This window comes from Ochotona princeps, chromosome 14 (genome assembly GCF_030435755.1).
Source record: "Ochotona princeps isolate mOchPri1 chromosome 14, mOchPri1.hap1, whole genome shotgun sequence".
NCBI classification, from domain to species: domain Eukaryota; kingdom Metazoa; phylum Chordata; class Mammalia; order Lagomorpha; family Ochotonidae; genus Ochotona; species Ochotona princeps.
The window spans coordinates 1,725,988-1,744,039 of record NC_080845.1 but is presented as its reverse complement, the minus strand read 5'-3'; the positions used below and the strand labels follow the sequence as shown (position 1 = coordinate 1,744,039).

The following is an 18,052-nucleotide window of genomic DNA, read 5'->3' as shown; positions in this document are numbered from 1 at the left end:
ACGAGGCCGGCGGAGCCAGGGCCTCACAGCGCCAGTTCTGCGGGTTTGAAACAAGACGTCTGCTCAGTAGACCTTTCCAGGAAGCTTATCGGAGCCACCGAGAGGGGGTCAAGGCAAGTACACCATTGTTTTCTAGATTGGCTGCTTGAGATGCTCAACTGTGGAACCAGAGAGCAGGAAAAAACCTTCGGGAGCAGCTCCCGTGGCCAGCCGCTCCGCCTGGCAGGCGGCGTCCTTCTCGCGGGGACAAACCCAGACTTACCTGGCGGGCCACCAACCACCTGTCTGAGAGCCACCCCTGTCCTGTCTTCTGAGCTTCAGGCAAGCAGAGAGTGGTGTGCCAGACTCAGGGCTCCATTTGGCCTCATATTGCACAGGCTCAAAGGGTGCAACCATTGGGGGAAAGGAAAAAATAAAGCTACTAAGGAACTCAAGCTGGCACCCAGCCTAGCACACACTGCCGGGCACTGAAGGAGGGCCTCGGGGAAGGGTCAGGGGAACGTGAAGTGGCATTTCAATGCTGGATTCAAAAACCGTTGCGCCTTCAGTCAGCTGTCCACAGGCCCTCCCTCCCGCCTGCAGCTCGGGAGCTAGCCACGCAGACCCCGGAAACAGGAAAGCTTAGAAACGTGCGGTCACACCTCCTGTTCCACGCCAACGCCGTGCGGGTTAACACTGACTGACCCTCAGCCTCAGCTGTGTCCGTGCTGAGTCTCATTGTAGTCCATGATGCGCAGCTGGCCCACACCGTCCGGACTCGGGGGAGCCGGGTGGGTGCCATCAAGGCTCAGGGCAGTCTTGCCTTCCACCCCCGAGTCCTTGCCCAGCTCTGGCCTCAGCGCCTCAGAAAGGCTGCTGACACTCACACTGTCCTCATCACACTGGCTCTCGCTCTTGTTACGAAATAACTCCCGGGCCTTCATGCCCAGGAAGCTTTGGGAACTGGGCAGGGAGCCCACGGTGGTGGGCATGCCAGGTGAGGCCTCCCCCACCATGCTGCTTTCCCACCGGCTGCTGAACGGGCCTGCCCTCAGGTTTGGGGGTTTCTCTGGGGTAGAAAGCTCGCTGCTGCCGCCGCTGCTCCCCCGAGTGCTGCTGGGCCTGGTGGTCCTGGTCTCACCATTGTGACCAGGCGCCTCGTCATTGTGGCCTGCCGTGGAATCCGAGCAACCATCGTTGCAGCAGTCAAGCCTGAAAGAAGCCGGAAAGGGGCAGGGGCGGGGAGGAGAAGCTATGACTGGGGTCGTGCACAAGCGGGAGATGAATCACGGCCACGCGCACCCTCTGTCCATATTGCCCAGGGCACCCAAGCAACAGAGCTCATCCAGAGAAAAGCATGTCGCAACCAGAGGTGCTGGAGAGCACCTGACCACGAACGTGACCCGCAGCCCGGAGGGCTCTCCGAGGGCAGTGAGCTCGGGGCTGTGCCCGTCGCTCACATACAGCTGCTCTCCGTGCCGTGGGATGCAGTCCCACTCCTGCAAGCAGCGGCATGGCTCTCATCCCTACCTCTCCTCTGCTGCTTCAGCCGCTTCTGTCTTGTCTTCCTCAAGTTTCCTCAGGAGGCCATCTTTCTCCAGTCTGCCATACAAGTCCAAGATCTCCAACTCAAACATCTGGGTGATCCTTTTCTGGGCCTCATACCTGCTTTCGGCAGCTTGCAGCTGTCCCCTGGAAGATACACACCAGCCGGGAGGTGGCGAGGTCCAGCACATAAAGAATGCACCATGGGGCTGGTGCGGTGGCTCAACAAGTAAACCCTCGGCCTGTAGCACCAGCAATCCACGTGGGCACCAGTTTGTATGCTGGTGCCCCACTTCCCATCCAGCTCCCTGCCTGTGGCCTGTGGCAGCCCAAAGCCTTGGGACCCTGCACCTACTTGGGAGACCTGGGAAAAGCTACTGGCTTTGGATTGGCTCAGCTCTAACCACTGTGCCCATCTTGGGAATGAGCCAGCTGGTGCAGTATCTTTCCCTCTCTGTCCCTCCTTTCCTCTGTAAATCTTCCTTTCCAATAAAACACATTTAAAAGAGTATACCACTGTAAGTGCCCTTCCGGGGCAAAGTTACCTTGCCTGCAGCTTGACATCCTCTAAGTATTTTTTCTGCTCCAAAAGCAGGTGGTCCTTCTTGGCCAGGTGAGATTCCAGCTCCAAGACCCGCTTCTGGGAGCTGTCGAGCCTCTGACTCTGCAGGAGAACGTGGCTTCTGCTTTTCTCTAGTTCTTTCCGACAGGCAGCTTTCATCATTTCCACTTCCTAAAACAAAACGTGAGTATACACCTCAGGAAGTGACTTTTGCACAGCGACAAAAGTAGAAGGCAGAGGAGCCTTCCGGTAGGATGGTGGCTGAGTGTTAGCAGGGGAACTTTCCAGAAGGTAGGCTGGCTGAGTGTTAGCAGGGATCCTTCTGGAAGTTGGGCGGCTGAGTGCCTGGAAGCCCCCTTGCAGCCCACCCCCGAGGAGCAGGCATTCCGCCAGAAGCACTCTCCACAGGAGCCAACACTGCAAACGCGCGCACGTCTAGTGCAAACGCGCGCACGTCTAGTGCTGCGTAACGGCAGGGGGAACTACGGCACGTCTTACGTTGGCCGAGATTTTACAACGAATGGCACTGGGAGAAGACTCACACACAGACCACAAAACTGCAGGACAATTATCTGTGCAAACACACGCATTCAAACCAGCAAACCAAACACAGCGTGCCAATATGCAGGCTCTCACGGGCACAGTGGCCCTGGCTCATTCGCCTCCTTCCCCTTTCTCTCCTGATACCAGCTGGGATGGAGGCAAGGGACGAGGTGCTGGGGGCAGTTCTGCAGACGGCCAGCTGCCAGCCCACCTGTCCACCTGCTTGCCAGCCCACTAGCCCTCCTGCACACAGCCCGCCTGCCCGCCAGCCTGCAGCTCACATGCCCACCAGTCCCCTTGCCCGCAGCCCACCTACCTGTCTGCCTGACTGCCAGCCCACCTGCCCGCAGCCCACCTACGTGTCTGCCTGCCCACTTACCAGCCCACCTGCCCGCAGCCCACCTGCCTGCATGCCCACCCACCTGGGTTGGCACAGCCACTTAGGAAGAGGTGTCATGTGTGCGTGTGTGTACACAACATAGGATCTGATGGACAGCAAGGAGTAAGGAGATACCCCCGCATCAGCGCACACTGGCAAACTTAGCACTTCCTTGTTGTGGGACTCAACAGTGCGTAGCTTGCAAGTGGCTGCGGGTGATGCGACTGGGCAGCTGCACTAAATGGCTTCAGCAGGCGGGGCGCCTCCGACCTGGGGCAGCTGGGGCAGCTGGGGCAGCTGGGGCAGCTGGGCAGCACAGCTGGCCCTTCGCACCCAAGAACCACCGTGGATCACAGATCCTCCGGGAAAGCTCTGCAGCTGTCCTGAACATCTGGGAGCCTTTTCTTCCCACTGTTATTCCGTAAGTGATACAGAGTAACTATTTCTACTGACCTGTGTGTTATAACCAGAGATTGGACACAGGAAGATACTGTAAGCTACGTGCAAAGAGGATGTGTATCTGTGGCCCTGGAGTCTGGCCTCTTCCTGGCGTGGGCTGCTGTGGGCTGGCGTGGGGGATGGAGTAGGGTGTGGCATGGCTGCTAAGGACAGGCCACACTGTGTCACCCAGCGCCCTGCACTAGGACAGCCAGGGTCCTTCCAAGATCCTCGCTCAGCTTCCACCTGAGGTCCAGACTCCCACCCCTCCTCCCCTGGACCCACCTGAGTGACATGAGTGCCCAGTTGAGAACAGATCCTGATTGGTTCAAAAGCAATGGTGGGCAAGGGGGCACAATCTTGGCACTCAGGGGCACAGGATGTGTCACCTAGGGCTTCCTGAAAGGTCCTAAGAATTTCAACGGGGCCCAGAGGTCAGGTGGCTGTTCAAGTTGGCAGAGAGAAGGAGGAGACCCTGGCTCTGCCTCCCACTTCTCCTCAGGCTACCCTAAGTCCATCCTAGAGAAAGCTCCAGTTAGCTGGCCAAGGACAGCCTGCATCTGGGAGCTGAGAAGGGCTCAGAAACCCAAGTCCACCATGAAAGCTGTCCATCTGCAGCCCCCCCTAAAAAGGGGCTTTATGAAGAAGGACAAACTCAGGAAGTCTCAAGGAGAAGGTCATGTGTGAGGGGCAGTGTAGGAAACACTGCAGCATTTACTATTGAAATGCCATACCTAATACAATACCAGCGCCCCTGATGAGGCTGAGGCGCTGCTGGCTGGGACAGGGCCAGCATCTGCAGGAACTGGGAGGGCCAGCGGGTCGCTCGGCCCGGGCAGGCCTGTGCAGCAGGACCCTCGGCCCTGGCAGCGCTGTGCCGCAGCCTGGCTCATCGTCTGGACCGTGCTCTCCCTGCCCCTCCCCTCTCTCCAGGGAGCACAGAGATGGGTGGAAAGGTGCCACCTTCACATTACTCTGTACCGCTCGGTGTCTGAGCCTGCCTCATGGAGCTTACAGGAACCCGCCGAGGGGAGAGAAGCAAGTGCTGGTGCCGCCCAGCCAGAAGCACCGCAGCTCGCTCACAGGCACTCCGTGTGACATGCCGCCCACTGCCTGTGCCCAAAGCTCCCACGCCTGCCCACCTTGGTGGTGTCCGAGTGCTTATTCTGCAGCTGCTCCAGGTACAGTTCGTTGACCTCGCCGAGCACCAGCAGCTGCCTGTTCAAGAACTCCATCTGCTGCTGCACCGACTCACTGTTGGAGAGCTGGACGAAACACACGCCCAGTGAGCACTCGACCACACCAGACCCCTCAGTTCCAGCCCCGCCACCACTGCTGGCGGTCAGGAGGGTACCACCAGACTGAGTCCTGTGTGGGCAGAACACAGCTGTGCGGGGTCCCTGGCACACATGCTGCCCACAGCAGGGGCAGGTCCAGGGGTCGAAGCCCAGGGGGACCGAGCTGCGTAAAGGACTTTGAGAGTGCAGTGAACCCCCGAGAGGATGGAGTCACAGCCCCACGACCCCATGAAGCTTTCGTCATTTACTGAGAGAACGCTCCATGGGTTATGCGTTGGCAGGGCTCGCTGAAGGGTGTGGGGGGCACCCTTCCTCCCTGTGGGGTGTGGGGGCTCGCACCCCGCAGCGTGTGCAGCTCACCTTCTGGGAGACCTGGCTGAGCAGCAGCTCTGTGTGGCACACCTTGCTGTTGGCCTTCTTCAGCTCCATGCGCAGCTCCGCAATCGTGTTCCGGGAGTCCTCCAGCTTGGTCTGCCCAGACACACACAGGCAGTCCCAGCAGGGCCAGCATCAGCCCACGAGCCCCTGGCTGCTGGCCCACACCCAGCCGGGAAGGCATGACTCTATCATGCTACTATTCTTGGGCCATCAGGATTTGGAGTCTTAATTTTAAAAAGTTATGGTTGCTTTCTGAGTTCTTACTGTTTAAGAAAACAACAGGGCCCAGCATGGCAGCCTAGTGGCTAGCATTCTCGCCTTGTACATGCTGGGATCTCTTATGGGCACAGGTTCTAATCCCAGCAGCTCCATTTCCCATCCGGCTCCCTGCTTGTGGCCTGGGAAAGCAGTAGAGGACAGTCGAAAGCCTTGGGACCCTGCACCCACGTGGGAGACCTGGAAGAGGCTCCGGGCTCCTGGCTTTGGATTAGCACAGCTCTAGCCGCTGCGGCCACTTGGGGAGTGAATCATCGGACGGAAGATCTTCCTGTCTGTCTCTCCTCCTCTCTGTATATCTGACTTTGTAATAAAATAAATAAACCTTTAAAAAAAAAAGTAAATAAATCTTGAACATTAAAAAAAGAAAGAAAGAAAACAACAAGACTTCAGATCCAGTTTTCAAACTGCCCGAGAGCCCAAGGCTGCGCCTCCAGCTCACAGGCTGCTGTGGAGCGGGAGCGACACCTGCTGGGCACCGTGTGAACTCCCAACCAGATGCAGGGAGGCCAGCCTGGGCTTCGGGCGACAGCTGGGAAAGCCCAATTGGAACAGGGACGCGGCTTCACCACTGCCCCAAGACGCCACACAGGGCCAGCAGCCGCACCGTGGCATTAAGACCTACAGTCATTTCAAAATGATGGAGAGCACGTCACGCGTGTGGGGGCTGCCCTGTTGGGTCACAACACTCGCAGGCTGTGGGCTCTGCCGAGTGAGCAGAAACTCGGGTTCCTTCCAGGTGCTCAGGGCCAAGACAAAGCAACCCAGACATCACCCCAACAAATCTGGAGAGCCACTGCCCTCACTGGACAATCGCCACGATTTCAGAGACTGTCTCAGCTCAGCTGGGCGGGGACAGTTCTCCAGGAAGCACTGCCTGGGTCGTAGTGGTTGCTGCGGATACCTGTAACTCCTGGCTCTGATTGTAGAATTCCTCCCGGTCGTGCTGCAGCTGCCTGAGCTGGCTGTGGAGCTGGGTGACCACCGTGTCCCGCTGCTCCTGGAGCTTGCTGTACCGTGCCTGCTCCTGCTGCAGGCTGGCCTTCCACATCTGGATGTCTTCCTCCTGCAGCATCAGCTGATCTTTCTAGCAGAGAGAGAGAGGCCGTGACCGTGGCCGCCTCCCAGGCAGGGCAGGGATGCCCGAGCCCAGCGCAGCTGGAAACACGGGACCTCAGCAGTCACAAGCCGCCACAGACCCAGCAGTGGACATGAAGTCATGCTTTTCAACAGTTCACACTAGTAAATGGATCATAAGTTCCTTAAAGAACTTTTTCCATGGATCACCTTGCACCCAGCGGCTTCAGAAGTCCTGCCCGCCACCACAGCACTGAGAACTCACAAGGCAGCGGTGGCTATTTAAGGACTGTGTCATGGAGGCTTCCAAGACCCAGCCTTCTTCTCCAAGGTCGTGACTGACAGAGCCCAAGCCACACACCCAGGGCTGAGCCACTCCACACTCACACATGGAGAAATATAGTAACTTCATCAGTTAGAAGCAGACAGACACGGGTGCTTGCCACCATGGTTTCTGAGAGCTCCAGGGGAATTCTGGGATTCACACATCCGCACAGGCTCCTGAGAGACCATGTGACCTGCCCTAGCCACCCGGGTGAACAGAGCTGGTCCTGAGAGCCCTGACCTCCACTCAGCTGCAGCTCTCTGCAAGGAACCAGGCAGCCCCTATTCAGGGCGCCCGCTGCAGCCCACCCCCATGGCCTGCACACAGGGCGCCTACAGGAGCCCACCCCCACGACCTGCACACAGGGCGCCCGCGGCAGCCCACCCCCATGGCCCCTATTCAGGGCGCCCACTGCAGCCCACCCCCATGGCCTACACACAGGGCGCCCACGGCAGCCCACCCCCACGGCCTCCCACACAGGGCGCCCATTGCGGCCCACCCCCACGGCCTCCCACACAGGGCGCCCATTGTGGCCCACCCTCCAGCACCCCCTCGTAACCCCTGCAGCCCCCAGCCCTCACCATGGCAGCATTATGCTCCTTCAGGGCCGCGGCGCCGGTCACCTTGCGCAGCAGCCGTCTGTTGCGGAGCTCATGCTGCTGCCTCTTGAAGCGCTCGTACAGGAGCTGGTTGTGCAGCAGCAGCAGCTGGTCCCGGAGGGTGCGGATCTCATCTGAGGGGGGAGAGCCTAATTGTGAAGCAGAGGGAGGGGCAGAAATGCCTTTGACATCTCCTTCCATCAGGCTCCTCCCACAGGCGGTGCTTGGTTGGGGCAGAGCGGGAAAGATACTAGAGGACCACACCTCTCCCTGCCAGGGGAGCGCCAAGGGGCTGGGCTCTGCATGGGCATTCTGACAGCCTGCCTCCCTCAGGACCACACCCCTGCCCACCTGCGCCCCACTCCTCCCACTGTTCCTGGAGGCGGTCCTCTGCTGGCCTGTTCCCCCACGGGGTCACTTCTTCACACCACTGGCCTCACTCTGCCTCTCCCAGGGCAGTCTGGTGGCTCTCAGGTGCAAGGTACTGGCCACTTTTCCAAGTGGCAGGACCTGACAGTTCTGGACCAAGCAGAGAAGCGGCAGGTGCAGTGGCCAGGGGGGCGCTGCTTCTTGGGGGACAGAGAAGACAGAGGAAGGCAGGCAGGAAGCAGCTGGGCTAGACTGTGAGCTCAAGCACAAGAGTTACCTCCAAAGTGGGTCCAGTCGACGGACTTGCTGGGTAAGGACAACCTAGGGCAAGAGGTTTGGGGTGACACAGTTACCACTGTGACCCAGGAAACACTTAACTGGATTTTAGCGGCAGTAATGTTAGATAATTTCCCCCTGCTCAAAGGACACAACCTAAGCAAAGTGTCCCATTCAGGGTCCGCACGGGGCTGGCAGTGGGTGCCCCCGCTGGGGACTGTCAAATTCACCAACCACCACGGGAAGGAATACATCAGCCAAATAAACAACAAGAATTTAGATGTCCTTTGTTTCAGGGAGCTGTGGGTCATGGACTTTCCTTCCCTGTCTAGCAGACAGACTGTAATCAGGGAGTAAAAGAGGTAAGAAAAGCCCTCGACAAGGAAGGGAGGGGGGTTGCTCCGGCCCTTCCCTGGTGTAGCAGGGTGTCAGGGCCTCAGGGGCCGCCAGAATTCTGTCCTACGGTCAGCCCAGCCTGGGCCTAGAGCGAGCTCTGCCCTCCCCAGTTACCGCAGCAACGCTCGGGGCCGACCAGGCCTCCCAGTGCAGCAGCCAATGTCCAGGCAGCATCAGCGGGCAAGCAGCTGAAAGCGTGCTGCGTTCTGCCTCTGCTGAAACTGTTGGGGAAAGGTGGGGTTCACCTGAGCCTTCTTCTTTATCAAGTCTCATTTAAAAAGAAGCTCCCATACCCTAAGCCCTATCACACAAGTTCACTTTATTTTGTAATATTTAGGGAAAAAACAAAAACAAAAACAAAAAAACCATGCCACTTCCCCAAATGCTGCTAGAAATGGCAGAGGATTCAGACTTGGTACAAGTTACATTCCATCCTCTCCTGGCGATCCTTGGGAAAGGGGCTGGAAGGGCCAGGCAGCAGCAGGCGCCTGTGAGCGGGGCTGCCGGGTCAGGCGGCCTGACCCTCAATACAATGCTGTTTTATGATCCACATCACCAACTGTTACCAAACAGATGATGATAAAAGCTCACACCTGTAACTGGAGAGGGGGACAAGGTGACAGTCGTCCCATATTCTCTAAAATAACAGAGCCTCCTTTTTAACATCCAGCTTTCGGCAGGCATCGGAGTGCCCCATAGCAGAGTGGCACCAAACAGCCTGAGTCCAGACTCACTCTGCCTTCCCGAGGGAAGGGGCTTGGGGGGCAGCATGTTCTCAAGCGTGGGGCAGCAGCAGGCAGGGAGGGGGAATGGGGGCCACACACGCCCTGCTCCCACCCTGACACTTTCAGAGCGATTCTCCAGGGACATGAGCGCCCCCCTTACTTGCTCAGCTCCTTGCCGTGAGCGTCTGCTCCCTGCTGGATCAGCCTGTCCAGCACCTCCACCGGGGAGGCCGAGGGCACGTGGTCGTCCTCCGTGTTGCCTTTCGCTTTCCTTAACAGTTCCGCGGTCTTCTTGCTAACAAAGTGATGGGCAGTCTTTGGCAAGGCCACTTCAAAGAGGTGATCATACGGGGGTGGCTGCCCGCTTCCCAAGCCCACGCTCCTCTGCCGGGGAATTTTACAAGGGCTGGGCGTGAGGATGCTCGTCTCTGATGAAGCCTGGCGCTCCCTGTGCCCGGCAGGGCTGTCGTGGGCACTGCTGGGGGGCCGATCAATGGGAGTAAAGGCTTGCTTTGGTGTGTCTAGCCCGTGCTTGTCCTGGGAGGAGTGTAAGGGCTCAGGGTTGGCGCTGGTGCCCTGTGCGCCAGAGGCCACCGAGTGCATCCTGCGTGGAGGACCTGGGAGGCCGTCTCGGTAGAATGGAGAGTCAAAGCCCCCTCGGGGGGCCACAGGCTCGGCCTCAGCTGTGGTGATCTCGGAAAGTTCTTCAAATATCGCGGCTGTGGGAAGGAGGGCAGCCCAGTGAACACAAAGCCGGTGGTTCGGCAGGCTTAGGCCTGCCATGACACACCCACATTCTTCACTTCAGAGGAGAGAACCATGCAAGCCTGAGTGCCTGAAGGCAGAACAAGGGCGGAGCTTCGTCCCCCCCAGCCACCCCTGGTTTACCTTCCTCCTTCTCAATGCTGTCTTCATCAGAAGCCAGGTCCCCCAAAAGCCCTGGGAGGTCACTGAGGGCCACAGAACCTTTGTTGCCATGTAGCTCTTCTGAAGGGAAACAAGGCAATTCATGTTCAAGAAAGACACACTCTCCATCGCCACCGCACCCAGTGCCAGGGCAGCAGCTCTGCCCTGCGGAGAGCACACACCACCTAACTAAAGGACCCAAAAGCAAACCCACCCACGGAAATGAAGGTTCTTGCTTCCTGACCGGCTCTGAGAACAGGTGCGAACACCTGGTCTGGCCAATCAGCTGCAGGCACTTTGCTGCAGCAGCATGAGAGCTTCCTGCGAAGTTCTCCCTGCGCGGCTCACGGCTCCAAGGCCTGAGCGGGCTACCCGTCTAGTCCACATTTCCTTGTGTCTGCAGTCAGTACAGAGAACCAGGGAGAGGCGGGAGACTCACGGTCATCCAGAGCTCACCTGCTCCCACTCTGTCGTTTGTGAGGTGGGGCTGCCTGTGCAGACTTGGCCTCGTGGAGTCTGTTCTCTCCTCCTAAAAAGACACGCACCACTTACATCACGGGGCAGAGGGCGTGCCTGTCCTGGGACCTGATCTAGAGGGCTCGAGGACTGCAAACTCAGGGGATCTTCAAACTAACTCATCCCCACACACCGCCCTCCTACGGAAACTAGCTCATCCCCGCACACCGCCCTCCTATGAAAACTCCCTGAGCAGGCCGAGGCCGACACCATGGCTTAGCACACCACGCCTCTGTCAATGGCACCAGCACCCGACACGAGCACCGGTTCGTGTCCTGCTCCCTATTTATGGTCCAGGAACGCAGCAGAGGATGGCCCAACTCCACCCACGTGGGAGACCCAGAAGAAGCTCCTGGCTCGTGACTCTGGACTGGCCCAGCTCTGGCAATGTGGCCATTGGGGGAGTGAACCAGCAGATGGAAGATCTTAATCTCTCCTTTCTATAAATCTGCCTTTCCAATAAAAATAAATAAATTTTAAAAATGTTTGAGAACGCAGTTTCTGCTACATGGTTATATCCACCAATCATTACAATACTTAAAAATTAAAACAAACTTCAGGGCAGCAGGTCAAGCTACCACCTGCAGTACTGGCACCCTCTATGGACTCCATTTTGAGACCTGGCTGCTTGACTTAGGCCCTGTCCACCTGCTGAAGTGCCCAGGACAAGCAATGGGTGAATGGCCCAAGGCCTTGGGCCCCTGCACTGATGTGGGAGAACCGACAGAAGTTGCTGGCTTCTGGCGTTAAAGCAGCCCAACTCTGGACAACATGGCCATGTGGAGGAACGAACCAGCATAAAGAAGACCTCGCCATCTGTAAACTCCACCTTTCCAATCAAAATGTTAAAAAAGATAGTATTTAGGGCCTGGCAGCGTGGCCTAGCGGTTAAAGTCCTCGCCTTGAACGCCCCGGGATCCCATATGGGCGCCGGTTCTAATCCCGGCAGTTCCATTTCCCATCCAGCTCCCTGCTTGTGGCCTGGGAAAGCAGTCGAGGATGGCCCAAAGTTTTGGGACCCTGCACCCGCGTGGGAGACCCGGAAGAGGTTCCTGGTTCCTGGCTTTGCATCGGCACGCACCAGCCATTGCAGTCACTTGGGGAGTGAATCATCGGACGGAAGATCTTCCTCTCTGTCTCTCCTCCTCTCTGTATATCTGACTTTGTAATAAAAATAAATAAATCTTTAAAAAAAATAGTAATTAAAAACAGACTTCAATAAGTATTTATGAATTCATTAAAAACAACAAATTCGTTACATATTAGAGGCTTGTTTTAATGAAAAAAACCTGCATTTTCCAAAATAAATAAAGTCCCACTGAGAGGGGTGAGCCTGCTGCACTCTCGTGACCTCTGACCTGCCCAGTGTCATGGCTGCCTCCGTGCCCAATCAGTAGCAATATGGAATTTTCACAAAAATAATGGAATAAAATCTGGGGTCCCAGAGATATGAAGTTACAGAAGGAAAACTTTTTTTTCAAAGGCAGATTTACACAGAAAAATATCATCCACCTGCTGGTTCATGCCCCCGAATGGCTGCAATGGCCAGAGCTGGGCGTGTCTGAAGCCAGGAGCTTCTTCTGGGTCTCCTTCATGGGTGCAGAGGTACAAAGGACTCGGCACCAACCTCTACTGCTTTTCCAGGCCATGAGCAGGCAGCTGAGTCAGAAGTGGAGCAGCTGGAACACCAGCCAGCATCCACATGGGATACCAGCACCCATATGGGATCCCAGCATGACCGCAATAGCCAGAGCTGAGCCCATCTGAAGCCAGGAGCTCTTCCAGCTCTCCCACGCGGGTGCAGGGTCCCAAGGCTTTGGGCCATCCTTGATTGCTTTCCCAGGTCACAAGCAGGGAGCTAGATGGGAAGTGAGGCCACCTGGATTAGAACCTGTGCCCATATAGGATCTGAGCATGTGCAAGGTGAGGACTTTAGCTGCTACGTTACTGCGCTGGGCCCAACTGGTAGTTTCATAAAAGTTATGAGGTTGAATCTGAAACCTGCCAATTGTCTTTTCATCTGTGTTAAATCCATTGGTCCACCTTGCATTCGGACACGAACTGATACCAGTGCGTGATTCTGACATCACATGCTGGACACTGAGAAAACACTGGCTCGCTAATTCACACTAGAGTTTTCACATCTTCTCATTGCACATCAGGAAATTAAATCATCAGCTCACTTCATCACAGAAGTCCTGGGGAAGCCATCACACTAGCAAGTGCTGGCTGTCCGCCTGTTTAACTAAGTCTTACTTTTCACCTGGAGGTTGACTTTTCTCGTTAGCAACCACCATGGATACTGTGAACAGTTTACCTTGAAGTGATTGGCAAAGGCCATCACTTAGGACACTGCCTGCTGAATACCCAAGTGAATAATCGGTGTTTCGGTCACTTGTTTTCAAAAGAAACTGGTGTACCATGGAAACAAATCACCAGTTCAGCCCTCAAGTAACTGAGATGCCAGCGTGCCTCAGCAGGCGGCGGGTCCGCCGTAGGCACCCTTCACCCTGCCCACTCCATCGCAAAGAACACTAAACATACAGGTTCAGCTTCTCGAGGGTCCATTGTTATTCATGCAAACACTCAGAAGTTTTGAAATGTTCTCTGTTTTTACAGTGAAAGGCCCCGTCAAGCAAGGACATCACGCCGACCAGGTCACTTTGCACTGATGCACCGACTGGCTTCCATGCCACCTGCTGTCCCTGCAAGTGCGGACGCAGCGGGGAGGGTGCGTGCAGCTCCGCAGTGGCAGGAGGGCAGAGCTGACCTGCTGGACTAGCTAGGATTCTGCAAGCCCGGAGGTCAGCAGTTCTCGCCTTAAGAGCTTCTGCTTCATCAATTTCCAATTCATCTGATTCAAACCCACCGCATTTGAGGCCAGGATTCTATGTGGCCTAGACTATCCTCCGAAAAGGCCTGCAGTCAACCCTGTGGCCTGGGCCGAGGGACACAGCCAGCTGGCACGCACCTTCCTGGGTGGTATGACTGTGGCCTGGGGGAGTGAAATGTCGTCCGAATGGCAGAGGGGGACCGGAGGAGGGGAGGTTGCTGGGGTTCCCAGAGGAGTTCCTCTTCCACCTGCTCAGAGACAGACAAGGGGGAACAGATATGAACAACAAGCCAACCCTTACTAAAACTGCCCAACAGAGCTAACTTTCTGGGACCCAGATCTAGAGCAGTCTTTTCCTGTTTGTCTAACATCCACTTCACCTGCTCTGAAAGCTCCAGAAGTTGCTATTAAGTTTCAAGAACAAGTTAACTGCCACAAGTGACTTTCCAACTCACTATCAGATCTAAGAGATAGCTACTTCTTTCACAAAAGACAAGACAAAACCCGCCAATGGAACCCAGCCTGAGACCGACATACCAGTTGTACCAAACACTTTACTGTAAGGGTGCGACAGCTCAGCTGGGACGTTTCCAGGAGAAGTTGGAGGAGTGGTCATACCACAAACTGTAGATGGGCTCCAGAGCGCGGCCTGGGGACGTTAGGGAAGCACATGAGAGAGGAACTGGGGCACCACACCAGCTACACAGTCCTGAACACGTTCACCTTGAACTTGGCCTTTTCAAGTGGCGAAAGGCAACTTATTAAAGCTTGACTGACAGGCAAGGGGCAACCTGCACATCTGAACCGAAGACAAACCCAAGCAGGCTAACGTCACAGATGCTTCAAGGGACTGCTGAGGCGAGCGCTGAGATGCTTTCCCAGCCACACCCTCAGACCTAACCCCAAGGGCCAGCTTCCCCAGCAAGCAGAGCAGAAGGCAAGGCCACTACTGGACAGCATACTTGCGACGGCTCAGCTGACAGCCGTGTCGACAGGGAACTCTGAGGTAGCTGCCCTGGTGTGTTGAACGTCGGCCGAGAAGAGGGGTGAGGGGTAGAAGCAGCACTCCCTACAACAAGAACAAACAGGGTTACAGCGTAGTTTCAGAGCATGCCAGTAAGAAATCATGGCCCTCTGACTGTCCAAAAACACTCAGTTCTCCATATTTGCAAAAGCTGATACTCCTGGCGATAACACAACAGCACTTGGAAGGTTTTTCAAAGCACCCTTGGAAATGGCGTTCGGGAAGGCTGCCGTCCAGCTGAGCCTCAGACAACCTGGAACACACGCTGCCCGTGGCACCTTCGGGGGCTGCAAATACCAAGGTGGACCCAGCCCTACAAGCCGTCCCGACTCACTCCAGAGCCACTCCGCTCTTGGTATCTGGGGGTAAAGACTCCCTTCCCAGGGCTGCCAAAGACGTGAGCACATTTTCTTTGTTGAAGGCTGAAGACAACACTGCCACAGCTGCTGGCAATATTATCAGCAGGACATTCAAATTAAACTTGAAGGAGAACTTCATTAGAAGACAACAAAGGCAGATTCAATAAAAAATATCAGGGTTGGGGGGACTTCCTAGAAACTGTACTAAATTTTATTCTCAGAAAGAAGACAAAATGAACCAAGATAAACAATGCTTCCCAAAGACCAAGTTGAAAAAAGACAAGCATCAAGGTCACTTTTTACCATAGCTATTCTGTGTGTCCGCGTGAGGGCTGGCGGCGACATCGGCTGGACGGCGAGGGGGCCGCGCGGCGAGCTGCTCGGACACAGAGTAGCCATCTTCAGAGGAGGCCTCCGCAGGGTCCAGAGAGATTTTGGCACACTCTATTACAACATCATGAGTCTCTAACCCCTTCCACCTGGAAAAGGCAACGCAAGCCAAGAAACGCAACTGATTACTCAATGAATTACAGAAGAGTGCCAACCTAGTGCCACCAGGGAACTAATGAGCAAAGAGCAGGGCAAATCCACTCCAGCCCAGTGTGACCATTCACCTTACAAACCCAGAATGGTTACACCAAGTCAACAGAACCCATCTTTGAAACAAAAATGTCATCAATAAAAAACGGCAAAGTTTCCAACAGAACATAAACTACAGAGAATGGGCAGAAGGGACAAAAGGCCTTGAACCAAGGAGACCTGGAAATGGCCAGGGCGTTTAGGGGCGCAAAGCCTCAGGCCTCAGCCAAGCCTGGGCAGCAACACGTGCCCCGCAGGTACCTCTCAGGCATCCGAGATTCCTGCTGTATGACCTACACATTCACTTCTAAGAGTCTGTCTTACAGAAACTGACACATACCAAGATCTGTAACAATGTTCAGCCAGCTTGTAGTGAAAGCAGGGGAAGTCCCAGGGCCAGCACTGTGGAGCAGTTGGTCACGCCGTCACCTGCAGCCACTGGCATCTACATGGCTACGGTTTGAGTCTCGGCTGGCCCACTTCCAATCTAGCTCCCTGCTAATGTGCCTGGGAAATCGGCAGAGGATGGCCCAAGTCACTGGCCCCTGCACCCACATGGGAGACCCGAAAGAAGCTCATGGTTCCTGGCTTCAAATGAAGTCAGCTCTGACAATGAAAGCCTTCTACAGAGTGAACTAGCGCGTAACAGACGCCTCTATCTCATCTCTTTCAAACTAATAAACCTTTTGTTTTACAAATTTTTACTTATTTGTTTTGGAAAGGAAGATTTACAGACAGACAGAAAGATCTTCCATCTGCTAGTTCACTCCCCAAACAGCTGCAATGGTTGAAGCTGAACCAATCCAAAGCCAGGAGCCAGAAGCCAGGAGCCAGGAGCCTCTTCCGAGTCTCCCACATGGATGCAGGGTCCCAATGCATTGGGCCATCCTCTACTGCTTTCCCAGGTTACAAGCAGGGAGATAATATGGGAAGTGGAGCAGCCAGGACAGGACTGGATCCCACATGGGATACCAATGCTAGTAGGCTGATGATTAGCCAACTGATCCATGACACTGGCCCCTAAAGCTTGTATTTTGAAAAAGGGTGCGACCCAAAGTCCAACCAGAAGAACAGAGTCTACAGAAGACACACTATGACACCAGAGCAGGAGTGGGGGTGAGACTGACTGGAAGGGCACAAGGAACTTCTGGAGGGCAAAACGAAAGTTCTTTGTCACAACTGAGACTTGTGTCAAAACCCAACTGTATGTAAATTATGCCATACTACAGCTCAGGGAGAGAGGGAAGCAACGGCCCTTGGCTTGGAAGCTAGGATGCTGGCTGGGACACGTGGGAGTGAGCCCTGGCTCCTCTCCTGAGCCCACCTCCTGCCACCGTGCACCTAGGAGTGAGAGGTGACGGGATCCCACTGCATACGGGGACTCAGTGCCTAGCCCTGACTGCAGCCATCCAGGGATGCAGCCAACAGGTCAAAGAGTCCTTCCTGCGTCTCCCAAACATTTACCAAAGACCCTGACAGAAACGCGATCCTCCACTTCTGCTGCAGAGCCGTGATAAGCCCTCAGCCGCCGCACATGGCCCCGACACTGGGATGAGGGCTGGGAGACAGCAGCAACGGCCAGGGGCAGCCCCCTCCACTGTTCAGAGCCTGTGCTCAAGCCTCTGTGTTACCAGGGACAGAACCCACCCTCTGCACACTCTGAGCCTGAGCAGGAACTGACACGCACTCGCACACGGAAGACGGGTTTTAAAGCTGACAGTGAGAACCACACTGAAGCAGGGACACTCGTCAATGTTTTATTTTCATCAGTCATATATGCACTTCTAGAACTTCACGATTCTACAATGAACCATTCGTGTTAAGTATCTGTGAAATCAGAAACCAACCTAACTGGCTGTGAGTTGTTCCAGGCCTCTAGCTCCACCTCAGACACAGAACATGCAGCCTAGAGTCCAACAGCGCTTAAAGAGCGTACACAGTGTTAGGAGTGCCCTCCCCGACGCACGCTGGCAGCTGCTCCCAGCCCAGCGGCTGACCTGGTATCCCACTTCTATAGGCCTACAGACGTTCTTGATCTGTGAATTCCAGACATCCATGAGGGGTGAGGTCTCTGCAGGCCCCTGCTACACCCCCTGCCTCCTCCTAGCGCTCTCAGGGCAAATATACCAAGGTTTCTACTTTTTCCAAAGTCACCTTCAACAGAATCTGTAATATGATGTCATTTCTCCCATTGGTCTGCGCGAGGGATGGGCCTGGAGACAGAACCAACCCGGCAACTCCCTGTGTGGGGGGGCTGATGCGGGTGACAGTGCTGGACCCCATACTGACTGGCACACACAGGAGTCATGTCTGTGATCACTTCAGATGAGATCTGTTTGAGAATCACCCCCCAGCTGAACCACTGGACTGCACCTACGGTGGGAATCACAGATCTGTGGTCTGACCGTGGAGTGCATGTGTCAGAACCGGGCCTCCTCGGTGACTCAGACGGAGCAGTGGACAGCATACCCAGATGCACATGGAGGATACGGCAGTCCACTGGGCCTGCAGAAAGTAACTGACACCACAGCAGAGGAAGGAGGGTAAGACAAGTTGGTCAACTACCCCAGCAAGCGTGGCAGCAAGCATCTGGGCGGATGGAAACTCCAAGGTGGACCACGTCAGCCAGTGGACCTCGGAGAGATTTTTCTCATCCTTGGAGTGGGGAGA

At 55.6% G+C, this 18,052-nt stretch overlaps 1 protein-coding gene across 1 annotated transcript in view; it reads right to left on the bottom strand.

Annotated features, from left to right (window-relative positions):
* Nucleotides 1-626: 626 nt before the first annotated feature.
* Nucleotides 627-18,052, bottom strand: part of TSC1 (TSC complex subunit 1) — a 36,037-nt gene continuing 18,611 nt past the window's right edge. The window contains exons 7-21 of the mRNA XM_058672845.1: nucleotides 15,107-15,282; nucleotides 14,383-14,489; nucleotides 13,958-14,069; nucleotides 13,559-13,668; nucleotides 10,528-10,600; nucleotides 10,054-10,152; nucleotides 9,326-9,884; nucleotides 8,046-8,089; nucleotides 7,382-7,533; nucleotides 6,303-6,485; nucleotides 5,105-5,215; nucleotides 4,589-4,711; nucleotides 2,070-2,257; nucleotides 1,510-1,671; nucleotides 627-1,191 (exon numbers count right to left, since the gene is read on the bottom strand). Coding sequence (XP_058528828.1) covers nucleotides 693-1,191; nucleotides 1,510-1,671; nucleotides 2,070-2,257; nucleotides 4,589-4,711; nucleotides 5,105-5,215; nucleotides 6,303-6,485; nucleotides 7,382-7,533; nucleotides 8,046-8,089; nucleotides 9,326-9,884; nucleotides 10,054-10,152; nucleotides 10,528-10,600; nucleotides 13,559-13,668; nucleotides 13,958-14,069; nucleotides 14,383-14,489; nucleotides 15,107-15,282 — 2,698 coding nt within the window. The 3' untranslated portion in view covers nucleotides 627-692. The remainder of the gene's footprint in view (nucleotides 1,192-1,509; nucleotides 1,672-2,069; nucleotides 2,258-4,588; nucleotides 4,712-5,104; nucleotides 5,216-6,302; nucleotides 6,486-7,381; nucleotides 7,534-8,045; nucleotides 8,090-9,325; nucleotides 9,885-10,053; nucleotides 10,153-10,527; nucleotides 10,601-13,558; nucleotides 13,669-13,957; nucleotides 14,070-14,382; nucleotides 14,490-15,106; nucleotides 15,283-18,052) is intronic.